The 24,871-nt window shown below is 41.5% G+C and overlaps 3 protein-coding genes across 3 annotated transcripts; all 3 read right to left on the reverse strand.

Annotated features, from left to right (window-relative positions):
- Nucleotides 1-1,634: 1,634 nt before the first annotated feature.
- On the reverse strand, nucleotides 1,635-3,218 carry gadd45ga (growth arrest and DNA-damage-inducible, gamma a). Its single transcript, XM_072387719.1, has 4 exons — nucleotides 3,089-3,218; nucleotides 2,875-2,976; nucleotides 2,557-2,767; nucleotides 1,635-2,432 (listed from the first exon to the last, which is right to left on the reverse strand). The coding sequence occupies exons 1-4, from the start codon at nucleotides 3,139-3,141 to the stop codon at nucleotides 2,319-2,321; spliced, it is 480 nt and encodes a 159-aa protein (XP_072243820.1). The 5' UTR covers nucleotides 3,142-3,218; the 3' UTR covers nucleotides 1,635-2,318.
- Nucleotides 3,219-5,664: 2,446 nt separating this feature from the next.
- Nucleotides 5,665-11,913, reverse strand: creb3l3l (cAMP responsive element binding protein 3-like 3 like). Its single transcript, XM_072387720.1, has 10 exons — nucleotides 11,779-11,913; nucleotides 10,297-10,437; nucleotides 9,703-10,096; nucleotides 9,465-9,562; nucleotides 9,208-9,300; nucleotides 8,882-8,988; nucleotides 8,341-8,409; nucleotides 7,734-7,818; nucleotides 7,533-7,626; nucleotides 5,665-7,435 (listed from the first exon to the last, which is right to left on the reverse strand). Exons 2-10 carry the CDS (start codon nucleotides 10,435-10,437, stop codon nucleotides 7,032-7,034), a joined length of 1,485 nt encoding a protein of 494 aa, XP_072243821.1. The 5' UTR covers nucleotides 11,779-11,913; the 3' UTR covers nucleotides 5,665-7,031.
- A 531-nt stretch (nucleotides 11,914-12,444) lies between these two features.
- On the reverse strand, nucleotides 12,445-24,216 carry nim1ka (NIM1 serine/threonine protein kinase a). Its single transcript, XM_072387721.1, has 7 exons — nucleotides 23,966-24,216; nucleotides 17,484-17,993; nucleotides 16,746-17,098; nucleotides 16,458-16,570; nucleotides 15,023-15,144; nucleotides 14,783-14,929; nucleotides 12,445-14,093 (listed from the first exon to the last, which is right to left on the reverse strand). Exons 3-7 carry the CDS (start codon nucleotides 17,030-17,032, stop codon nucleotides 13,335-13,337), a joined length of 1,428 nt encoding a protein of 475 aa, XP_072243822.1. The 5' UTR covers nucleotides 17,033-17,098; nucleotides 17,484-17,993; nucleotides 23,966-24,216; the 3' UTR covers nucleotides 12,445-13,334.
- Nucleotides 24,217-24,871: the final 655 nt, after the last annotated feature.

Consider the following 24,871-nt stretch of genomic DNA (forward strand, 5'->3'; position numbering starts at 1 on the left):
TGTCAACAGTTACATTCTTGACAAAATGGACGTTATCTGGGGCATTAAATATTGCTATATTTCCCTCCCCTAAATCAGGTCAAGAGAAAAGCAGCTACTATGGCTGCGTCTTTTTTCTTTTGTCTGTTTTCTTGATGCAGAAAACAAAAGGAGGCTGTCTAAAGGACACTGACCTGTTCTCACAAATATTCCTGAATGATTTTGCTTCTTCTGGAAACATGCAAAATGAAAATATTCTGTTTCAGGTTCCATTTTGTGAATTCATCATAATCCATGCTGTTGATGGGACTTTTGCAGGTAATTTTTTTTTAAGACTTTATATTTCAGCTTTCACTCACAGGAATGTTTCATGTTCAGTCATGGCAGCGATCCAAATGCATCACCATAGATGACTAGTAAAGACAGACTATCTGTTTTTCTTATCAGAGTGCCACAAGACTGTTAAATACCAATCTCCACTTTTGACAACCCATGTAATAAAAACTATAGGTTTAGTCAGCATTTCTGGTTTTCCAAACAGATAAGTGCAGCAAGTGGAAATTCCCTTTATTGCAAGTCTACAGGTTGCATTTTTATGTAATTCTGCCAAAGTGAAGCTTCCTCTGTTCTTAGAACACCGCGTAATTACCCGCCATCAGCCTCAGCAGAGTAACGTCCCCCTTTGGCTGTGTGTGCTGTGCATGGCTGTGAGCTCTTACATGTGCAAGTGTGCACAAACAGGTGTTGATTCACACTTATATGCACCTGTATGCTCTTGTGAGGTTTTGACCAGGGGTCGGTTTAAGGTGCCTTGTCAAGAAAATCTTGACGAATTCATCTGAAGTATGCTATCTCTTTGATGTGGGCCACCCATTACTGACAGCCTCGGCTCTGAGCCGACCGCAACACTCACATACTTCCCTTTAAATGCCACTGATGACCCTCATTCTCTTACAACTTACTCCAATTCCTGCTCCTTTTCTATGACGTGTACGTGGTTGTGCGCCTGCAGGAACGTACACAATTCAACCATATAACCATGTTTTTCTTTTTCTTGCTTACCTACGTCTTTTTTTTATTAGTAGTATTATTATTATTGTAATATGCACATTGTAGATTTTACAACAGTGCAATATCTGCTATTACACTTTGTTTAGTGGTACACAACAAAGGAAGAATCTGGGCACTAATAAATTACACTCTTTCGTTCCCACTTGGAATTATTAGATCCAGCTGTCATTGTACAAACAAAAGACCCCACACCCACCCCACCCCAAGTCTCAGTCTCTACTCTAACCTCAGCAGCTTTGCACATAGGGCTGCTGTTCTATGAATGGTAAAAGGTTATTGTCTCAGAAAAACACACAAGTTTCATCCATACTGTAGCTCTTGTGCTCTCTGTTTTCTTAAATATCTCTTTCTAAGCAGCCCAATCACTTTCATCTTTGCTTTCCTGCCACCCACATTTTACCCTTTACTTTTTCGTTGTGTAGTAACCAATTGTGCAACACTTCCTGATTCATCTACATTCTGTGTAATCTACTTGTTCCCACATTCTGCTGCATCTGAGCTCACATTAGGATACAATCATGCAAATGGTATGTGAATGAGCTTAATGCATGCAAGAAAGCAAACTTCTGAGAAGGGAGGAAGAGTTTGATTCCAAATGTTTTATTCACAAAATATTTCAAATTGGTACAATTCAAATGTATATTGCATCATTCTGTCTGCATTTTTCAAAGTAAAAATAATAGTCCATGAAACAGTGTCACAGGTATAGTTGCAGCTCAAATCAGGATTTGTAAGCAGGGTGTCTGCTTATCCCAAGAACATCCGGATGGCTGCACTCAAAAAGCAAAAAGCAAAGTCCATTTAGACACTTTCATATGCTCTCTTTACAACCACCCTTTGACTTGTTCCACTGTGACGAGATTCAGTCCAGCCTCCACACTTTCACAAGTCCACTGTATCTTTCTCTGTGCCCTTGAATGCTCAGCTCCCCATGTGCCTGTTATCTGAGGCAATCACAGGATCGCTACTTAATTCACCATGGAGCACAGTCCAACATCTTCTCAGTGTCCATCACATTTTGTGTCTACTTGACCCAAGCAACACTTGACCTCTGAACTTCAACCCTTCCACAGGGTCATCCAAAACCAACATGCTGACCCAGAATGCACTGGAAGGGTGTGCTCTTGCAGGAGGGGTTGCAGTCACAGCCTCTTAATCCAGACAAGTGAAGCAGAAAGGCTTGACCTCCCCAGCTGAAGCTCAGCTCCTTGTCTTTCTTTTATCATCTTCTTCATCATCATGTGAAGTATCTTCAAGGGGATGTCACCTCAGCGCTCTGGAAGTGTGATGGTAGGCACCCAGTCATATGCACTGCGTCTTTCCTCGCAGAACAGGCTCAGTTTGTCTAGAGCAGGGTCTTTCCAGGGGGTTGCACTGGGGCTCTGAAATAGAAATGAGAGAGACATTTAGAGTCGTGCACGCATGATGTAACAAATGGCAGGATATGTAGAGGACCAAAGAGTGATGCATGCATGATTCACTAGCTGCCAGCTCCTGGGAACGTACCGTGACAAGAATGCAATGCGCGTCCTTGGGCTCGCCGGTCTCGTCTGTACCCACGAGGTCGGCCAGGCGCTCGATGTCATTTACGCGCACCACGTTGATATCGTTGTCGAAACAGAAAGCCTGGATGAGGGTGAAGTGAATCTGAAGCGCAATGTCACACTCGTACTCCTCATCGGTGGCGAGGACGCAGAAAGCCACGCTGTCTGGGTCACTATGGAAAAGACGAGAAAGGTGATCAGTGGATATCCTTCCATGCGCTTGCCCGAAATGTTTCACTGATCAAATGTAATTAGACAGTTCATGAAGTACAATACTTACACATTCATGACTTTAGCGGACTCATAAACTCCAACTGTCAGATAGTCCTGCTTCTTAGCAGCGACCAGCAGCTCCTCTAGGGCTGTGCCTGCACTTTGCACCCTTAACAAAGAAGAACACAAATGATCAGGACGCTGAGTACGTTTTCAAAGAAAGAGCAATAAAGCAGTAGCCCAAGAGCCTAAACTGTTGTATTGATGCATGAGATATTTACCTGTCAGTGTTTTCCATTGTGTTCTTTTGTCCACAGATCTCTTCCAGAGTCATAGTTATAATCCAAGCACGGTCGGGATTTTGCAGCGAACGAGAAAAGATCGTGTAGGTTTCTATGTAGTCTCCTGTGTTATTCTGAGCTCTGAGCAGGCGGTGGGTGGCTTTATAGCAAGCTTGCGTCGTTTCTCGGCAAGGGGCGGTCTTTTCCGCTCCTGCCTTCTACCATTGGCTCCGAGCAGCCGGTCTAAGGAAAGCAAAAGTCCCCGGACGGTTTAGTGCGAACTGTTGTGATAACCCCACGTGGGGCGAAATTTCAAGAAATCCCCCCCACCCACCTCCAGTTTCTCCCTTATCTTGTCAACATCCAACATCACCTCAATGTGCAGAAACGTCCTGCTTACGGTGGACTTTCGTAGTCATTGCAAATACTTGTCAAATTACTGTTGCAGTGAGGCACGAATCAATGTGGCTGCATTAACCCCCAAGCTGTTATTTGTCTAATATGAAGACCAAACATACCTACATCATATTGCAGACATCCAAGATGTTCCCTTAGTATTATCGTGTGCAATGTATCATATTGATTGTTGAAAACCCAACATGTTATTTACACTGTATCTCCTAGGATCCCTGCTGTTTGTGGGTTATATAATTGTTATGCACCAGATGATGTTTTTCTGTGACAGATACAACACAATGGGGCGAAGCACAATACATTTCAGAACATTCAACACATATCAGATCCAAATTAAGTACTGGGAAACTGACGGATCTTTTTTTTTTGCGGGGGAATAGCTGAGAGTGGAATTAGTAACGAAGATTGATCTCCTCCACGATAAACACTGGAACAGTCTTTCAATTTGTGGACTTTCCCAGAGCGGGGACACGCTGGGAAGTTTTATACAGCGAACTTTCCCTGTCCAGCCTTCCTTTGGCCTCAATAAACAGCTTGGTGTGTGTGCACGCGCGTGCTCTCTATCCCGTTACCCAACTTGTGTTTACACTCTGCCAGGCAGTTACAGAACTGTCCCGCGAGAGAAAACGACAAGCCTGTCCTGACCCCAATAAGGCAGGAGTTCTTGACATGTTTTGGAGGAGTGACCAAACAGCTTGTGACCGGTCGTACGTCACTATTTTTTTTCCTTCATTGAAGCGGAGTGCTTAATTGCCGCCCTGGTTCGGCGCGTGTTGTGTCCCCCTGGACACAAAGGAAACTCAGTGCGTCCTCCACCTGCCCCCAGTCCTTCCACTGCGCAAATAGACGCGAGTGTTACGTGTGTGCGTGCATGCGCCCTTTGTGCGCCCAACTCTCTTCAGTGCCACAATCCATTCAGTACCCCCTGGCAGATGCTCGGCAGATGTGCGCGGGTCCCTCCCGGAAAGCGACACGTGCCGCGGACAGTGGCCTTTTCAAACCAATTTATCTAGTCTGTGCTATAAGCATATGTTTACATTCAACATCTTTCGCTTTTCCAGACAGATGCTGGAGGCTGTGTTTATGCTTCGGCTGGCTGGTCCTGCCCAAACTTGAAAATCATGTCTATCGCAGACTAAGCAAATATGTAGTGTGTCATAGTATGAAAGAAAACAAAAAAATAAGTCATGATTAATATTTGTATCTCCACTTCGCCCCTACTGAATTGTAGGAATGTTGCTCTCCATTAAAGCTTGTTCACTTCACGCTTTTCTTGTTAAATGATGAGTCAAATAACGAGTCGTGCAGTTTGACATTTATTTTAATGCAAATGAGCTTGCCTACATAACAATTGAATGACTTTCCCCCCTGATCCACAATATCTCCGGAGCTGCGCTGAGCACAGCTGAAGTACAACTCTGGACTGACAGCACCATCAGGTGGTCATTCCGAGCGCGAACTTTCCCCCACTGAGAGACTAGTCTCAACACGTTGTTTGAGCTCATGACTCATGACTCCAACCTCACACTTGTGATTCATCTCCCAGCCTGTATGCCGTCCCCTCCACCGCTGAGGTTACTGCAAAGGTCAGACAAATAAGTCTGTTGCTCTCGAGTCACTGAGGGGAAATGAGAACAAGTGAAAGCTTACTCCCCCACACCCTCCCCAACAAAAACAACAACAAAAAAGAATAACAAAACCAAACGAAAAGCCCTGTCCTCTTTAACTTTTTAGTAAGACTTGCAGAATTAGTCACACGAATGGATTCACACGTACACATAGACCTCCATCTCTGTATCACTGGTCAGATAATCAAAAACAGGTCTGGCAGCTGTAAGCTTTGGCTTTGGGGAAATCCCAGACGGGCAGTGAAAATCCCGTTGGAGAACAGCCTAAATTAGAAATAGCTCTGAGTTTGAGTTAAGCACATGACTCACACAGTAATGATGAAAGGTGCAGCACACAGTTCGAGACGTTTCTTACTGGTAAGCTTAGGTGAGCTCAGTCATTTATCTGCAACAGAGACATTTCTAGAGTAGCAGTAAAACATTGCTGCACAATTTGATAAGGATTTTTCCGGGTAGGTAACAGGAATGATTAAAGGTGTGAATTATTACAATTACCCAGTGCAGGTGCAGTAAATTGGATAATCAAAACAACCGTTTTGTTGTTGTATAGATAAAAAAGGTTTATTATATATATCCAGACATGTCTTATACATAAAGAGATCATATGTACATAAAGAGTAACAATCATTCAATGTATTTACATTTTATTCATGGACTATGTCAAATGTGAGTGCATTTGTTTGACACGATTAACATCGAAAATCTCACTGCCTGTCAATTATTACAAAGTAGTTTCAATACAATTTGGGTATAATTTATTACTGACAGTAACAAAAGGAATACACACACACAAAAAAAATAATAACAAAATGCTTCACTGGCAAAACAGGTCATTACATTTTTGGGTATACTTTACTGCAAAACAGTTTACGGAGCAAATATACCAAAACCCCTTACTCTTAACACACGGGTGCTAAAGTATTTTTAGACATTTATAAAGAAGAGAGCAATCCCATGAACTGGAAAAGCTTTGCAGAAGTAGATTGGGGTTATCTGACAATATTAAAGTCAAGGGCTGGACAGGTTTTTCTTGATCTATTTTCGTGTCTTGCTTTACTGTACAACATAAAAACAAAGCATTCCAAAATTAAAAGGAGCATGGATACCCTTGTTACAAGGGAAATACTAACAAATTTTACAAGTCTTCTACGTGGCCAAATGTCCTGCAATGGCTTAAGCGTTACATACAAGGGTCAAACAACCACTTTGTTCAAGCTTAATGGGAGTAAAGCAGCCTACCTTCTACAATGCAATATACGCTGCTGACAAGTTTGCAGTACAAACCACCGAGCTTCTTGTTTTCGTAATAATTTACTATGGCTGTGTAAATCAAGATTTTGGGGAGCATGTCAACGTCTGCTGGAGGCAATCAGTGAAATAAACCCCCCCCCCCCCAAAATCAGATGATTGATTCAGAATACCATCAAGTTGTATTCTTGGAGAAAAACTTCCACCAGTTCATTGTAAATGTTCCCTTTCTGTCAAAAATCTAATTTACTAGTTTCGGTCATCTGAACCATGTTGTACGACCAGGCAAGAACCCTCCAAACTACATCAGTGGCATGTGTCCTCCAGCAAAGCGGACGCACACTTCACGGTTGTACTGGCCTGATCTTTAAATACAGTAGTTTACACTGCAGAAATGTGAATCTCTAGCCAGATTTTGTATTCCCTCTGGAGCAATGAATTTAGTGCAAAGTGCAAATAAAGTAACTGAACTAAATAAGAAGACTGTTCTTATTTAGGAAAAGCAGTGGAAAACAGGTGGATCCTATATGTGGATAAATAATATTATACTTTCCCTTCCTCTTTTTTTTTTTTTTCTCCTAAATTTCAAGTTCCCTCTGATACCATTAGAAATATGGCTCCCTCTGCTGGTTATTTTGATCAAAATGTCCTGACTACATCTCATCAGAGCGGTGCTGTTGTAAAATGACTGATGGCGGGCTTCGATCTATCCAGTTATCCTTGGATCCTGGGACTTCGTATGCCACAGCGGCCGCTACTACAGTATCAATGGATCCTTCCTGTAAGGGCCCTACGGCGCCTGCTGTTCCCGGCTTCAGCTCTGCTGCCTGAGCAGGAATGGGGAAATCTGCTGAGGAGTTGCTGTTGACGCCTGTTTCCGAGTCGGGTTGTTCCACCCTCTGATAGTCAGGGGTGTGATTTTTCTGACCGCCCACAAACATGGCTTTGGTGTTCTCCACTGGTAGGGACATTATGACATGCTCATCCTCCTCAGTCTGGAGGGAATATACGACATCTGTACTTTCTTGAGGCACTGAGCGCAAGGTCCGGGAGATGACTGCATGTGCACAGGCAAATGACATTATTAGAAAACAACAGGTACAAAAAAACAGTTCTGTATGAAAGAAAACCTTTTCTGGTCTGACAAAACTTACTGGAGGACGGTGTGTAGATCTCTTTTTGTTCGGTGTTTCGACCAAATGGATTGACCGATGGGAAGATGATGAGACAGAAAGACAGCAAGAACACCTGGAGGCCAAAACCGAAGAAAAAAATGAGGAAAAATACTGTGGGAAAAAGAGCTGAGACAGTCAGTACGAGCACACAAAGAAGCTCATTTAGCCAAAGATATTTACCATGACACAAGTGCTGGTTGTGCTGGCCTTCAAAGTCGACATCTTCACTATAGACTGAAGTTTCCTCAGTTGCTCTATCAAGGATCTATAAGAACCAGCAGGAAAAAATGTCAGTTTTTGAACTTCACCTTAAGTGTTATTACACATGAACACAGTAGAATGCAAAAGTCCTTTTTACAATAGTTAAGAAACACGCCAACACCTGTCAACATCTCACTCTGCAGTCTTATGCATTTAAATGTCTTTTTCTCTGAGAATGCCATGGCTTGGATAACGAAAATAGAGCTGTACAGCTCGCATTTTCTGTACAGAAACGCACGGCTAGCGGTCTCCCTAAGCACAGACCTTATAAAGCTCTGCTCCAGTTCGCGCTCCAGTCAAAAGTAGAAACTAACCCCATTATTTCAGAGTTGTAGTAATCAGAAACACAGTCTGCAGGATGCAGTGTAACGTCATCCCTTATGTTGTCGTAATGACAGCAAACCCACTACTGCATTCAACGCGGAGGGCTTTAATGGGATTGTTTTAGGTGGTGTACCCGGGTTTAAAAGAAAAAAAAAGGTTAAACACGCTTCTTTTGGTGCAGAAATGGTGCAAGACCTCTTACATGTTCTGTTTCTGAAGCATCTGGACTTTCTTCTGTAGTTCCAGGTTGTGTGCGGTGCAGATGGCAACCCTGGCATAGACATTGAACAATTAGTGCGTTTATTCAGACTTGCACATATCTAACGAATCAAATCATTTTAAGACAATCAGTAAGTCCATGCAGGCGCTGCACAGGCCCTATTATCGGCCAGCTCTTCAAGATCTCCTTTCAGGTTTCTGTCTTTTTTTTTAGCTTTTCCTTTGATTGATTAGCGACAACCTCTCAAGTATAAATGACTGCGCTGCTAAAAACACATCAGGGGAATTAAGCTGTAACAGTTCAGTTGTAAGAGAACCAACCAGCAACTATTCTGATAAATAACTGTTCAAAATGTTCTTTTTTATGACTGAATGTTGATCCTTGCCTACTTCCAGAAGGAAAAGTCAGTTGCTATTATTTGCTCTACATCAAACTACAAATATAAGGAATAACTATTTCTGCATAAGTAAACATCAAATAGGAATCATTAGTCTCTTATTTGTATAAACTACCTCATTCTCACCTGTTTTCTAGTCCATCAACATACACTTTCTTCTTCTTGCGGCTCTCCTGAGCAGACTGCTTGTTGCGGATCTTCCTCCTGACCCTCTTCAAAGTCCTCTCCTCAGCCTGTTACACAGAGTAGAGAAGGCTTTCACCAGATTGTTGACAGAAGTGCATGAAACAGTCTTGAAAAAAAAACTATTATTGTTGTTATTATACCCACTGGTGTCTTAAATTTTCAGTGTTCAGTATTGTTATGGATTCAGTCCAGTGCTTACAGTGCAGCTCTGTGTTAGTGATGAACCCCCTCAGCTCAAGTAAATACAGACGTAACCTGAAAGTTACCTTTGTGAGAGGCATTTGTGTAGGAATGGTAACTCCCTCTTTTGCCAAAAGCCGCTTCTCCTCGTCAGTGAGAACAATCTCTTTAAACTGGAACTAGATGGAGCAAAAACAAAACAAAACAAAAAAGTTACCTTTTCTGCGTTTTCAAAATAACGGAAATATCGTGCATCGGACACCAACTTGGGAATAATACACGCCAGACAGCTCAGCCACTTGCAGTCTACTTGGTTTGGTTACGGGAGCAGGAAAAAACTGACCTCATCCGCTTTGTTTGGCTGTGTTGAATCCTCTATCGCCAAAGTACATGGCAGCTCACTGGTGATGTCCTCCTCCATTGCGTCACTCACTAGATCATCTGCCACAAGAAAATTACTCATTAAAACAAACTTAATCTGATTTTCTGAGCTTCTAGTCATGCTGGGTAAACTACAAAAAAAATTCTAAACTCTAAAATAATTTGATTTACATATTTTAGAGTTCTTTGACAACAAATACCAAGATCAATGAAGACATCTGTATCTGGCTTCTCTGCCCTAACGCTCTGCAGCATGTCCATGTCTCCGGCTCCACTCTGTAGCAGAGAGTAGCTGTGATCTGCTTGGACGGTTAAGGCCTCGAAGTTCTCCATTTGCAGCTCTCCAAAGGTCAGAGCAGGATCGGAGTGCACCGGGCTGGGCTGAGAGTAGCTGGGACTGGGCACAACCTCGCTGTCACTGCCCTCAGGACTCGGGCATCCTGGAAGATTTCCATTTCCAGCCCCTGTGCTGCTGTCATCAGAAATGCCGCTGTCGCTCCCCAATGGAGAATGAGACGGACAGATTGCTTCCATGTTGTCCTCGCCATCTAGCAAGCTGGACAGAAAATCTTCCGTATCCATACCGGTCAGCATCTGAAAGACGAAGACGGTTAGCTTCTGAAAACCACAAGAAAACACTAAGGCCAAATAAGAATGGATATTGTAAAAAGTAAATCACAATAGCTACACTTTGAGACTTTTATAAATGAAGAACATGGTTAGATGAGGTGATGGACAGCATTCTAAGCAGCTTCCTTCAAGAATGATTCTCCTGCTCTGGGAATAAGCCTTACATCTTGTTCAGACAGCCAGGATTCGATGAGCCCATTCGCTTCAGGAAAAAAGGCCTCAGTGGATCCATCTTCTCCGCCCTGGAACAGCAGCCCTAACAGATCTGCTCCATCCATGTCTGGAAGGTCCGCAGCGACTGACATCTACGCAAAACAGCAGAAAGACCACAGAACGTCACACTTTTGCCTACGATGGCATCTTCTCTAACTTTATATGAAGATGATATGCTGATATCATGCAAGCAAAACAACACTGTTAAATGAGTGTTGGGTGTCCTGGTAGTGGCAGTTTGAAAACGTAATTGAAAATTTAGCAATCAATTCAATTAGGTATAAGGCTTTTTTTTTGTAAAAAAAATAATACATACATATATAGCTGTAGATTAGAAGCAGTATCTTTGGGTTTTAGAACTGCTGATAGGACAAAACAAGCATTTCCAGATGTCACTTTGGATGTTGTTAATAGGAAATTAAAAAAGTAAGACTGATGTTGACGAGGGATGCAAACAATTACCAATTTCATTGAGTCATTAAATCATTTCGAAATTCCATTTTATCAAAGTGACCAGTGAATCCCTAATGCTTGACTTACAAAGCTGATATCGCCATGCAATAACCGACTTTACATTCTAACAAATGTGCAGCATTCGAACCCAAAAAAAAAATCATTATATTTTAGATATCAAGCCCAGGTGCCGTTTTTCACTGGTGCAATTGCTGTTATAACAGCCACGCTACTACTACCATGTGGCGGGACAAAAGGATAAACGATCCCTTTCACGAGATACTGCAATAGTTGTCTTTGGCTCCACGTGGAGGCTTCAGGGGCATGTGCAGAAAATCCCGATCAGTTAGCTGCAAACATTTAAATTGATCTGTTCTGATGGGATGAAACAGAACTGATATTACGTCTACTACAACGACTGATAACACATATCCATATCCATAAACACCCTCGGTGTTGCGTCACCACTACAATCCATCATGACCTCATCCTTTAACGAGCTCCGCCCCCACATCCTTGTCACGGGTTCTGAATGCAGTATCAAGTGTCAAAACAAATAAGATGTATAACCATGGACTCGCAAAAGAAAGCTAAAATTGAAAATATTACAAAAGCACACACATATAAGCCGACCAGATGCAGGGCGTCTGTACTGTGTTTAGACTATAATATTGTATTGCAGTGTGGCGTTAAAAGTAAACGAAAAAAAAAAAACTTAAGGCATGAGAAAAAATGTTCGCAAGGCATGAGAAAAAAATGTTTGTGAGCCTTTAATTTCATTACCTTAATAGATGCTGCAACGTGAGCAAGTCTAATACTGTAGGAGACAGGAAACGTCTTAAAGGCCAGCATCGACGTCTGCTCTTAACGTTATTCCAATAATCGTATTATTATTATAATCTATTGAGGGCGTGGTCCCTCGTGCCATCACACATACTAACAAGCATTCACGAAGAATATCTACATGTGCATTTTCTTACCGCTTGATGACAGGAGCCAAAATTGAATTCGAGTGAGTGTGTCCGAAAATCTTTTGGTCTCTACTCAGCTTCTCTCTTCTGCTATCGTCTACAGTCACAGCGCTTCCTTCCGAAACCACCTTCCAACAAGGCAAAAAATGCGTCATCACGCAAAGGCGGATGTGAGTTCAGTACGTAGTCTTCTTTGGTATGTCTGGGAAATGTAGTAAAATGCCAAACGATGTCAAGTATAGCGATTGACCTGCTTCCTAAAATTAGTACCGTAGATCTAAGTATGATACAGTGAATAAAAGTGCGTTATCCGAATCATAAAGCAATTGTCATGCATAGAACAAAGCATCTGACTGCAGCTGCTTGCACAATACAAGTGAATGCACCTTGAGGATAATTTTTTAGCACATTTAATTGTCAAATTAGACAGTGAGTATTTCATAAAGTGTATGTGTTTATTGCCATTAACAAACACTAAAGCATCACATGGCTTAACTATTTAATGTCAGGTTTATAGCATTTTATTCTGCTTTACTTTTACTTAAATGTGTGTACTGTATTGATAATTGTGTCTGCCTATAACCTTATATTGTGTGTTTGTTTGAAACAAGTCCCTCTTGAGAATGCATCTCAATGAGATGACCTAAATAAAGATAATAAATTCAAAGAAACAAATGCAATTACTTTCAGTTTTATTTCAGTCAGCGTAACAGCAAGGACATAGCATCATACGACTAAAACCTTACACTTGAAACCCATACAGGATTTTTCTCAGTCATGTGAGAAAAAAAAGATAAATTTAAAAAAAGATTTTCCAGGTGAAGCAATAACTCTGGTGGTGGGTAAATTGGTTTTAACTCAATGCAATTTATTGTCTTTTTTTTTCAGATGAAGTGGAAAACATTGAGGTCGGTGATGTCCAACCAAACAGCAGGAACATCTCACAGAGATACATCACATAAGATCTGAAATTCTCCATTTCTATGATCACAAACATTTACGAAACTAATCCAACTAATTCTATATCACATTAGAAAAGAAAAAAAAAACTAAGGCATTGTAGTGACACCACATTTTATTCACTGAATGCATGTTTTCCCACTTTTTGGTCATATCATGTTGGCAATCTATAACCCTTTTCCTTTTGTTTTCGCTACATTGATTATTTGGGGGTTTGTTCTTATTACAGCACAGCTAAGCATAAAATGGGTGCGCGCTAAAAACATTTAGCCTACAAGATACGCACAGACACACACAAAAAAACTCCAAAACATTGTGTTTACTTAAATAAATCATGTCATAAGAAAAATGCAGGTTTCTGTCAGAAAAAAGACAATAATTCACTTGCAGCAGCATTCTCACAGAGACTAGTTTTACTTACAAGAAGAGAGATACTTAAGTAAGATATCCCAGGTTCCAGGAGCTAAATGGGGATAATTTTCCATGAGTTTAATTTGTATTACTGGACTGAAAAGCACTTTTTTTTAAATTTCTACTGAAATCCATGCAATTTCATCCCAAACTATAAAGTCTGTGAATTTCCAATCAGTAGCACAACATTTTTGTTACAGAACCACACAAAGTTTAGATGTGTGCCGTAAGTTTCTGTACACTTTTAATCGTTCCTTTTTACTTGTTGCAGTTGGTCCGACCTTTTGTGTGACCGCTGGAGTGCTCTCCACAACCCGTCTCTTGTGAGCACGATGTAGCAGGATCCTGTAGACGCCAGTGATGGAGCTCCTGCAGTCTTTGCCCTGATTGTTGAGGATGTGTTCTGAAGAGATTCCAAGACTCTCCAGAGCGCCCTTCACCTCCAACTCTTCCTCCAGTAGTTCAGATGGATCACTTTCAGCTAGATAGGATGGCTCAAGTTTAAAGGGTTCCATGGCACGCGGAAAGTCCACTGGGAGCAGCCACTCACAGCCCATCATCTGCTCCACTGTACAGCGGTCAGATGGTACGGGCTGCAGGATTCCTCTGATCAGCCTCTGGCATGCCTCAGGCACCCAAGTGGGCAGGACATAGGCCCCATCCATGATGCATCTCTTCAGTTTGGGCACAGTGTCTGCCCTGAATGGCATGGTGCCCGTCACCATAAAGAACAGCATCACTCCCAGGGCCCAGATGTCCACAAAAACGCCGACATAATGCTCGTCCCGAAAGAGTTCCGGCGCGGCATACGGGGGAGAGCCACAAAAAGTGTTCAGTGTCTCATCGCGACGGCTCAGAGTGCTAAATCCAAAGTCCCCCACTTTGACACAAGAGCCGTTGGCATAGAAGACATTTTCTGCCTTCAAGTCGCGGTGGATAATGTCATTTTCATGCTGTAAGAGATCAAGAAAGTGCTGTTATGCAAGAAATCCTCACTTGGGAAAAAAAGCCATCTAAAACCATGATTATGTAACTAGAGGACAATTATTTTATTAGTTTAACAACACATAGAAGACTTTGCTATTTACCGTAATCAGATGTATGAGCTCTTATCTTTTTTAATCCAAATGATCTATTCTGGTAAAAAAAAAAAAAAATGTTTTGCTTGTCATTACTTCCTTTGGATGCTTTATCATATCAAACACAAATTATAAGTACTACTATATGGGAGGAAACTTTTTGCAAATAACCACGAGAAGATTGTCGTGTTCTAAATCTGGCTGGCTGGAACAAGTGGAGGTTATAATTTTGGAAACGTGTAGACTTTTCATTCAAGAGGAGAAATATTAATATCTATTAATTTCCCTGCTGTCACAGTCAGCAACAACTGTTAATTTTCTAATTATCCTAAGGGCTTCACAAATATTTTATACGAAATTCATCACTATTTTAGTCGTTTGGAAAACTCACGCTTCATTTGTTATAACTGGTAAACCCGAGGTCTCATGTTACTCTTCTGTTGTACTCTCGGTTGTCATTTTCAAGGTCAGAATCAGGATATCGTCATATAACTGGATGGAAACTCGTGTTCACAATCACATTTAGCTTTTTGTTGATTCAATACAAGCTCACATGTAGATACCATGTGTTTAACAGCAGAGAGGATCTGAGCAAAGACAATCTTGCTATCAGTGTCAGAAAGTTTCCCCTCTGTAGTGATCTTGGTGTAGAGCTCCCCTCCACCTGCATGCTCCATCACCAGGTGTAACCGTGACAAAGTCTCAACCACCTAAAGAGGATTAAAGCACAAGGTCAGTCGTGTATCTCAGAAAGAAAAAGACTGACTGTCAATGGACTGCTTAAAGAGAAGTTCGAGGCAAACCTCGTAGAGGCGTATAATGTTGGGGTGGTGTAGTTTCTCCATGCTGGAGATCTCCCTGGACAGCAGCCTCTGAGTCTTCTGATCAAGCTTGGTTTTGTCTAAGATCTTAATGGCCACTTTGTCTAATGATACCAAGAGAGACGTTTGACATGACAAAATGACAGAAATAGCTTAAAATGTCATTTCATTTGACTTTACTCAGAAAACGGGTGGGGAAAAAAAGCAGATATTTTAAAAAGTTGGGATACAAGTTCCCATATAAATAAGATTTTCTTTTCAAATAAACGACACAAAAACTATCATCTAAATCTTGATGAAGCTGGAGCCACTTTGCAAACAAGAAATTGCCCCTAAAGCGACCTAAACTGATGCTCTGCTCTAGTTAATTTGATGGAGGATTAGCTGCCCTCGGAATCCAATTTTCTTGATTATGTTCTCTTCAGAGGCTCAATACCTCCTATTATAACTCCTGTCTTTTGTTGACTAGGGGAAAGTGCTCTTTTTCTGTCATTATGCAGTGACTCCGAGTACAGAGATACAGACAGTTAAGACCCACAGAGAGCTAAGTAGGTGCTTTGTTAGGTGATCTAATTCAATTCACCACCTTTAAAAGTGTGAAGAAAATATTGTACAATTGTCATGGAAAAAAACCTACAAATGCACTTTTACAATGATATAAATGTTTAACATATTTCAAACATATTTCATGAGATCTTGGCAGAATGCCTGTAAATGAGTCATATAGATGTGGAAACACTCAGCAAATAAGCAAATACAAAAACAGGTCCGAAATGGTGTCTAATTTTGGTTCAGTATGCATCATTAAGGCTGGTATTAGGCTCCATTTCAGACATTTCAACATCGCTGTCAATAGGAGCATTCAAAATGTATTGCTGTTCATATTGTTTTTGACTAAATGAAATCCCTTACACACACGCACAAACTCATATAATGCAGATAAGCCAAGCAAACAGTAAAAAAAAAGACCTAACCCTTAAAACACAGAGCATCCACACACAATCACAGAGCTACACACTAATTTCCGTCTCCCTCTGTATCCTTTGACGAGGCATTTTTTAGCCGTCGCTAAGGAAACTGGAGATGTCTAATCAATCCATCTGCTCAAAGGTTGCAGACAGACTGTCTCTTTGTGGCTGATTCAGCCCCCTGGCCAGGCACACATCGCTTTGTTGGTGAATTGCTATAAAACGGCACACTCTTTTAGTGTCTCAGCCTGTTGACGGAACAAGTTTATCAGCCAACTTATCACTTAAATCTAATACACAGCCAAAGTGAATGCATGCTTACCTTGAAGTTTTCTCTCACTTCCTTTCAACATTACCTATTAAATCAAAATGCTTTGGCCTGTATTAGAGTCTAATCAATGACTCGTGTCAATATAACATTTTGTTTGTCCCATTCAGAAGAGTTTTACCTTTTGTGAGAGCATGAATTCCAAGCTTGACATGGGAGAAATTTCCACATCCAATCTCTCCACGAATCTTGTAGAAAGCAATTCTTCTGCCAACAGTCAGTTCACGAACCACTCTGTTGAAAAAAATCACATAGCAAAAGATATTACACTAATATCTTCTGATTTACTGGTGAAACCACCAAAGAAAGAATCGTACTCCCTCATAAGTCGAACACTCAGGAAGAATACTCCAACCTAAAATCATTTCTGACCACAAAGGACGTAAAGGTTTTCTCTCTCAAACACTACCTTTCATCCTGGCACATATCCAGGTTAAGCCTTTCCAGGGGAGTGAGGCGACGGACGGTGGCCCCTTCATCATCTGTGTTGATGTCAGAGCTGTCTTGGCGGCTCCAGCGGCTGTACCTTTGGCCACTAGTAACCACAACAGTGCCTCCAGAAGAACCTCCAACAGAGTCTCTGTTAGACTCCCTGGAATCGGTCCCGGAAACTGAGCTGTTCCCAGCAGTGGCTGCTGTCCCAGCCCCAGCTTCAGCCCCCTCTGGACTGCTTTCAGAGGGGCAGACAGCAGTCATCCTGCAAGGGATGCCCAGTGTGGACAGGCTTAGCTCATAACTGAGAGTGACAGACGACCGGATGTGCTGTAAGAGAAAGCCATTATTTGACTTACTTTCCTATTATAGAAAGGAAGGATAAAATATTTCTGATGATATATTTTGTGCTTCTTGTGATAGACTGCTTGCAGCCCACTAAAATATTAAAGTATGACAATAATTGGTTTTGATATACACTGTTAGTTGTAAGACTGTTATAAGCTACAGTGTAATATGTACACAACAGCAATGGTATAACAGACAGCAGCATTATTCACAGGATGTATCAAGAAACTACATAACATAAGCAGGTAGCCAAAACATAGCTGTTATCTACCCATGTAGGTAATATTCTGAGTCAACTATAATAAGACAGAACCAATGTAATGGCTGATATCAAGTTAATGTATAAAAGACAAAAACCTTGACTTACCTTTGGATATGTGAGCCATTTACAAGGTAAATCCTTTCATATTTGTCCTTGACCGAATCAACGCTAATTAGACAAATGTGCCGATAAACACATGTTAGAAAGGGCTCCTTTCTCTCTGTATGCCAAATGAACAGGACGACACCAGGAGTCCAGGTGCATACTTTATCCAAAACGTCCCAAATGCGTTGCAGCTGACGTTGTGCTTGAAGTAGCTGTCATCGTTCAATACATTTCATGTGGTTGGTACTCTACTACTCCTCACTTCAGGCTGTTGAAGAAAAGGTGACGGGGTCAGAGATCCAATAAGCATTGCGTTATGGGATTCAGGCTCGCTGTTGTCTGCGGGTGCTTTAATGGACTCTGTTGAGCCTGCAGGGTATAAATAGGCCACGGGCTGAGGAGGAGGGAGGAGGAGGTGGATGTGGGAGGTTGAAGGAAAGATGTTGAACAGATGATAGTGTCAGGGTGCAGCCACGGGGCGGGGGGGGGGGGGTGGGGTGGCAAAACAACCTGGAATGGAGCACAAGAGATGAAGAAATTTTAATAATGTCTTTTACAGTTACATTGGGGCCACGATAGCCTCTCTTGTTTAACAACTTATTTTTTGTAGGTTTTGCTATGCATGTTTCTTACATTGATGTATGTCAGAACTTCCTTTTGGTAATTTTGTGGATTTACTATCGGTCAAGCATCTCTGCAAACCTGACAGCAAAAAAATAAATGTTTCCACCCTCTATATGGAAAAGTATGTTTGCACACATGTGTGTGTGTGCATACTCCCTATGCAGAATCTGCTTGAATGCCTGCTACAATGCATCTCTTCATTTTTTAAGCAATTAGTCCTGCTCACAGGATGCAGGCTGAGGTTGTCATGAGAGCCAGAGTAAACCAATCAGGGAAGACACAACTTAAAAAACCTGCATGACTAATCGTCACCATCTCAAATGCAATGCGATGACTCTCCTGTGTGTTTTTGAGGTTGTATAAGAGTGTAATTAGGTGCTATGCTGCTCTAAGAGCAAAGCCCTAACAATGTCCCATGACAGGGAATAGAAAGGGGGAATCACAGATGAAAATGAGCCGTGATTACGCAAACTGACTTTTTTCCTATGGTGGTAACTGGGGCTGCAATGGATAAAAAAAAGTCACGGTTCGGATCGTTTCGCGGATCGGATCATTTATCGGATCAGCAAAAAAAAAAAAGAAAAAGAACAAAAAAAGACAAGACAAATAAACATAAATTTGGTCTTTTTGTTTATTAACACTTCTAAATGATTAAAATATATAAAATCATCTTAATGTGCACAAGGCATAATATCTTCTTTTTAACATAATTAATGAAAAACAACTTAAAGTGCAACATAAAAAGGCATATTTCCGTCCATTAACCGAACTTGGCCTCACGTCTGCACCCATAAACACAACCACAGCTGTTTGTTTTATCCACCAACCTCTTTTCCCCATACAGGGAACTTAAATGACGCGGGGCGTTCAAGCTCCTCCGTCCCTCCGCTCGCCATGACCACGCTTGTGAGTGGACTGAACATGCGCACAACTTTTTTTTCTTTTCAGAAATCAATCCGCGGCTCACGTGCGTGCCGATCCGAAGATATTGATCCGAACGGATCACGGATCAATGATGATCCGTTGCACCACGAGTGGTAACTTGTCAGCGAAAATACACTAATTGTTGCATTTAATTATTTGAAACAAGTTTTCTCAGAATTACATTGTAAAGGGACTTAATTCAGATGCTATCTGATGGCTTAGTCTCTGATTTGTAAGTGAGGCATGTGTGAAACCAAATCAACAGGATAGTTCTGAACGAGCCCAATTTATCTTTGGTGATCTGAATCTCAGCATCTGCTGTTATTGTGACTCAACAGAATGATAGCGTGCACACCAAATACATCAACAAGCTTAAAAGTTGACTGTCTGGATTGACATCAGAACTGAAAATATCATGAAACTATCATTTTAAAAAAATACAGCAGTGAAAGGTACTCATTACCAAAACTACAAAATCCCCCCCAGGAGGTAAATGTGCAGAGTTACCCCTTCAAAGATGTAACACAATAGTTAAGGAGCTTTCAGCTGCACAAAAGAACCAGAAAAAAAAAAAACAGTAATCCAACATAATTCATAATGCATCAGTAATAATCATTAGCAGTTGATCTCCGATAAGGAAACTTAATCCGATTAAATAACAGCACTCATCCAGCATTAATACCCCTGACAGTGGGACAGTGACACAAACCAGCATGCTTACTGGTTACAACACCACTGGTGAGATTAAGAAAATAATGTCTGGAAAAAGTCAGCGGTGTGGAATAACTTCAAAAGATAATTAGGATAAAGCCTAAAAGGCTCAGAGAGGGATATAATAAATCTACAAGTTTGGCATATGTCTGTGAAATTGTAAATAGCTGCCTGGGCCCTAACTGAGTCCAACATTGGGTTGCCAACTGTAACAAACCGTCATGTTATTGTTGGTATATTCACAACCTGCCAGCCAGTACAGATAAACTTTTTAAAAACTGGATGGCCTGGTGGCACGGTTCAGTGACTTGACAGTCATATATAAACTGCAAGAGATTAGTCTCTGCCGAAATCTGTATTCACTGCTGTGTCCGTAATGCCTGGTATCAAAATATTACAGCGCTTAGCTGCATTATAAAACGTAACAATATATTTGCGCCCCATATTTATAGCCTCACATCTCCGTTCTGGACAGATAGACTTTGCACTGAGTGCAACTTTGAGAACTTTGAGTCAGCGAAAGGCAGATAAATACATTGTCGGTTTATGTTTCCATGTGATTTGTTTCTTGTTAAATCTAGCCTTTTACTGTAACCTCTGAAATATCTACCCGACACCAAGAAAATGACTAAACATACTCCATTTGTGCCATCGCTTCACCATGCTGGAACGGAATAAAATGCTGATAATGGCAATGAAATTTCCAAAGCCACTGTTTTCTTTGCTTTCAGGAGAGAACGTTTAACCATGAATTCATTTTGAAGAATAATCAAACAAACAACAACGATGGAGGTTTGACCTGATATGAGAAAATGTTTCCGTTAAAGGTCACTTTCACAGGATGCACCGCAGAGTATAATTCAGTATTAGTGGTTCCATTGAGGCCTCTGCATTAAGATGAACAAATCGATCTTGAAGCCTTGCATGGAAATCAAAGCAATCCTCCTTTGCGGGGCCTTGAGTCTTCCAGCCTTCAAACAACTTCCTGCTATTTCACCATGAATATTTCTGCATTGATCTCAGCCAGCCTAACAGGAGTAGCTAAGAGAGGAGAAATGTCCCTTTTACTGCACAAAGCAACAAGCGCTGCCTTTTATGTGTGTAAATAAAAAAAGACTAAAGGACAACCATGCATTAGATAAATAGATCATTAATATGACAAGAGCAAGAGTTCTGGAACACAATCACCATCCAGAATGTACATTTTTCACTGCAGAAAAATAATTACTTTAATCAATAAATGAATATTTAACCAAAATATGAAATTTCTTAATAGAATATATAACTATGATTGATTTGAAAGTGAGGGAAACTACCTGCCTGGACCTACTTCTATCTTCTGAAGGGGCCTGATGACTATTTTTTCTGAGATTCGCTTTGTACTTTGTTTGCACTGCATAACACGTCGACCTGGTTGCTTGGTAATGGAAAGTGATCAAGTGCATTTGTTTGTCTTCATCTCAGGCTGAGGCTTTTGCATTAACAAGAACTGAGAACAAAGGAGGAGACAACCCATGGCTATATTTACAGGTAAACGGAATACGTGCACGAGTGGACTGAAAGCACACGGACACAAGCAGAAACAGTGCCCCAGTGGAAGAATTAGACGCCTTGCAAACATACTGCAAAGTTTGTCTGATTACCGTATGTATTCAAGCTTGAGTTTCGACTTTCTTTATAAGTGCATACACTTTTTTACCTGCTAGTCAGGCCAAGTGAAGCAACTTTATCTATTAAGTTGCAATACCGTTCCAGATTAGAAGCAAAGCTGTATTACAGATGTTTTTTCATTTCTCAAAACCAAACAAGGCGGAGTTATTGTGACGCTCCGTGCTTTGCGTGGGCCTCTTATACAACTTATACTCTTTCTCACCATGCACAGAGATAGTATGAAAACAATGCAAATGCATCAGCTGATGCAAAAACACAATTCTGACTGAAATTACTGAAAAGGACAGAATTAAAAACAAATCTTACAAGTAAAAAAAAAAAACTGCAAATGAAATCGCTGTTCATCACAAATAAGCTTTGAATCTACAGATACAGACAGACAACGCCTCATCAGCAAACACGATCAGCTTGGCCAATTCTGGGCTCCTGCTTACTCACCTCGCCATCAGTCATTTGTGTGAGAGTCCCTGAAGACAAAACGTGGAGTTTGCCCGATGCACTCTGCAGCTGATTGCACTGCTGGCATAAGCAACCTCTTCACACCCTCCAACAACGGAAAACTCAAGAGCCCTGCCACAGCAGCTGTAGGTCAATTAATTGCTCTTGCCACCTGTTACGCCTCCCTTCACCAAAACCCATTTCATGCACTCAAACACACATGGGGAGAGCCCAGAGAGGCTGCTCCTCACGTCAGCAGCGAGTTCCCCCCTCTCTGAAAACCACTTCTTTTGCTTCCAGCTCACTTCACATCTTTCCCTCCATCTGTGCTTGCATCCCAATTCTCTTTTCAACTGCCGGGACGCACTCAGGCAGACAAAATAAGCACACATTCACACACCCCACAAACTAAAGCATACTTGTGTAAAAACAGACACACCGGTTTGCACAAAGCATGCCAGTTTGTTAATGGAGATGCGCATCTGAGAAGAAAAAAAAAAAGCTCAGCAGTGGAAGAGCTACAACAATGAAGACTATGGGCCTGAGGAACACAGAGGAGGGCCTCTCTGGAATCTATGGAGCAAATACACACACAACACACACACACCAAAGAAAAAGGGACTGACCTCTAAATCCCTTCCCACCAAAGACTTGATCCCTCGCTTTAAAACCACATAAAGGACACCAGTGTTTGGTCTTTTTATGCAGCTTCCCTGCATATGTAAAAAACGACAACAAAAACACTGTTTTCCCTGTGTCTGGCAATATGGAACACACACTGCTATATAAGCAGTGACTCTGTGAGCATCATCTGTGAGCAGCACAAAGAGCTATGTCTCTGAGGCCTCAACAGAGTCACCATGACACTGTAGGCAGGGAGCACAATAACATCACCCAAAGCCTGCATCTGGTGGTTCCAATCGAGATCTGTTTATTTCTTCCGGCTTTAAAGAGCTGTCTGAGTTTGCATGTCATTCCCAATCAACACATCAAAGGGGCTTGCATCAAAGTGACATCACACGAAGCCCAATGTTTCATGTTCTCTGACCAATTGATTATCAAAAGAATATAATTAAGAACAAGATTTCACTCAGGTGCACATAAAAAAGAACCCCGAAAAGGATGATTGTGCTTTAAAAAGTATGGAAATATATTCACCGGTCCTTAATTGAGAAGACTCATTAAGTATCCTTTTTGATACACTTTAAGGATCACCTGCTTAATTGTTAACATTTTCAAGCTATTTACTTCTCAAAGGGGGTCAAATGTCTACGTACTGCGTTGTTAAAGACACTAAATGGAGCATGATGAATTCATGGTAAAATGATTGTGATGCGAACATCTGTTTCCTACTGACACAAGTCATCCCCCTCTCACAAGGCATGAATAATCCATCATCGTAAGGAGCAGTTCAAGTTTCAGACTATGCACTTGATCATATTCCTAAGTCAAGGGTTGCTCATCTGTGCCTTTTCCCTGCAACATGCAATTCAAGTCAGTGTCAATGTTTGACATTGTCTCAGTAAAAAAGAAAAAAGAAAAAGAAAAACATTATCAGAGTGCAACAGGTGCTATATCCTGACTGTCTGCTGCCATCAAACCTGTTCAAAACAGGAAAAGAAGTTCTGTAGAGTCATGCTAGACCTCAAAGTTAGACTGTACGCGTGTCTGCCGCGCGCGTGCATGACAACCAGCTCACTTGTTATGATCACATTAACCGCCTCACAGGACTACAACACCACAAAACAATCGACGAGAAAATACAAAGAATCAAGTGTGCTTCTCGTTCTCTATTAGTTTATGTGCGAGCTCTTCCGTGATTAGCTTTACCAGACATACTGACGGTTGGCGAGCCTGCCACGATGCGCCTGCACGAATTAAAAAGATGTATTTTCTCAGCATCATGCAAATTGCTAAATAAAAGCTTTCTTCCAAGGAAATGACTCCATAAGTGGGGGCGGATGAGTACTTAACCTGCAACCAAGGATAGTCAACAGTTAATATCCCCTGCAGCAGGCCATAATCTGTGAGACAAGCTACTGCTTAATATAACCATACGGCACAAAAACAAACAAAAACACCCCACATAAGTGAGACGTGAGAATTATTCTTACTTGGGTGTGTACGGTATCTTCATGGGCCCCTGGCGAGTATGTTTACCGACCTTGCAGTCAAGTCCATCTCTCTGACGCCCGGTGACATTGGGCGCCCTGGCTCTGCTGCAGCTGCTCCCCGGTACAGTCTGTTGTGAAGGAAATCCGTTTAACGAGCAGAAGGATGGGCGAATCAACGGCGGCGCGAGGAGACCACCGTGCGTCGTGTGTCCAATCAGAAGCGAGAATTAGAGCCAATTTATTTCAGTGCCACAAGAACAGTCCTAAGCTCCTTGTGCTGGCGGGGCGACTCACTCAAAAGGTAACCCAACCTGTCAGCGTCACGCACTGTGCTGCTTGAACTGGTCGCGAGGGCAGCAAGAGGTTCAAGGTGGGGTCAGGGGAGCAGCGTGGGGTTATGAAAGCTGAGGCGCCTACGTAAATCATTCATTCACTGCTGACATGGGGTTGATTGCAGTCGTTACATGTACAGCAAATGCATAGCTGGACATGTAAGTTTTGGACACTTTTTTAATTGCTCCATTCGAAAGCAGGTTTGGTGATGACGTCTTTTTTTTCGGGACGGTTAGACGTCTTATGAAATACCTCTGAAACCTTTCTGCTGGAAAGAGGCATCAGCTCAATGACGTGACAAATCCAATCGGAAATTTGAGGTGGAAATGGAGAAACCATGACAATGGTTAGGTCTTTACTGCAAAGCGGATCCATCAGCAAGAAAGCTGGAACCTGAATGATGAAGAAAAGCGTTTTTCAATAGTCAAGGTCTCAAATAGTTACTAACAAAGACTGATCCAACATTTTTTAATTTTTTTTCCTCTTGAATAAGTGATTCAATAATTTTTTCTTCTACGTCATCTGAAAAAAAATTGCATTTATGCAATTATGTATTTAAAAGCAAGACCCTTA

The sequence above is a fragment of the Leuresthes tenuis genome, unplaced genomic scaffold, assembly GCF_036924035.1.
Source record: "Leuresthes tenuis unplaced genomic scaffold, fLeuTen1.0.hap1 SCAF_6, whole genome shotgun sequence".
NCBI classification, from domain to species: domain Eukaryota; kingdom Metazoa; phylum Chordata; class Actinopteri; order Atheriniformes; family Atherinopsidae; genus Leuresthes; species Leuresthes tenuis.

Coding starts and splice junctions, on each gene's coding strand:
- nim1ka (XM_072387721.1), bottom strand. CDS start 17,032: ATGACTGCTGTCTGCCCCTCTGAAAGCAGTCCAGAGGGGGCTGAAGCT. Junction 16,571..16,745: donor GATATGTGCCAGGATGAAAG/GTAGTGTTTGAG, acceptor TTTTTTCAACAG/AGTGGTTCGTGAACTGACTG. Junction 15,145..16,457: donor AATTCATGCTCTCACAAAAG/GTAAAACTCTTC, acceptor TGGTATCATTAG/ACAAAGTGGCCATTAAGATC.
- gadd45ga (XM_072387719.1), bottom strand. CDS start 3,141: ATGACTCTGGAAGAGATCTGTGGACAAAAGAACACAATGGAAAACACT. Junction 2,977..3,088: donor ACAATGGAAAACACTGACAG/GTAAATATCTCA, acceptor TTCTTTGTTAAG/GGTGCAAAGTGCAGGCACAG. Junction 2,433..2,556: donor CGCATTGCATTCTTGTCACG/GTACGTTCCCAG, acceptor TTTCTATTTCAG/AGCCCCAGTGCAACCCCCTG.
- creb3l3l (XM_072387720.1), bottom strand. CDS start 10,437: ATGTCAGTCGCTGCGGACCTTCCAGACATGGATGGAGCAGATCTGTTA. Junction 9,301..9,464: donor AGCCAAACAAAGCGGATGAG/GTCAGTTTTTTC, acceptor TGCTCCATCTAG/TTCCAGTTTAAAGAGATTGT. Junction 7,436..7,532: donor GATCTACACACCGTCCTCCA/GTAAGTTTTGTC, acceptor GTGCACATGCAG/TCATCTCCCGGACCTTGCGC.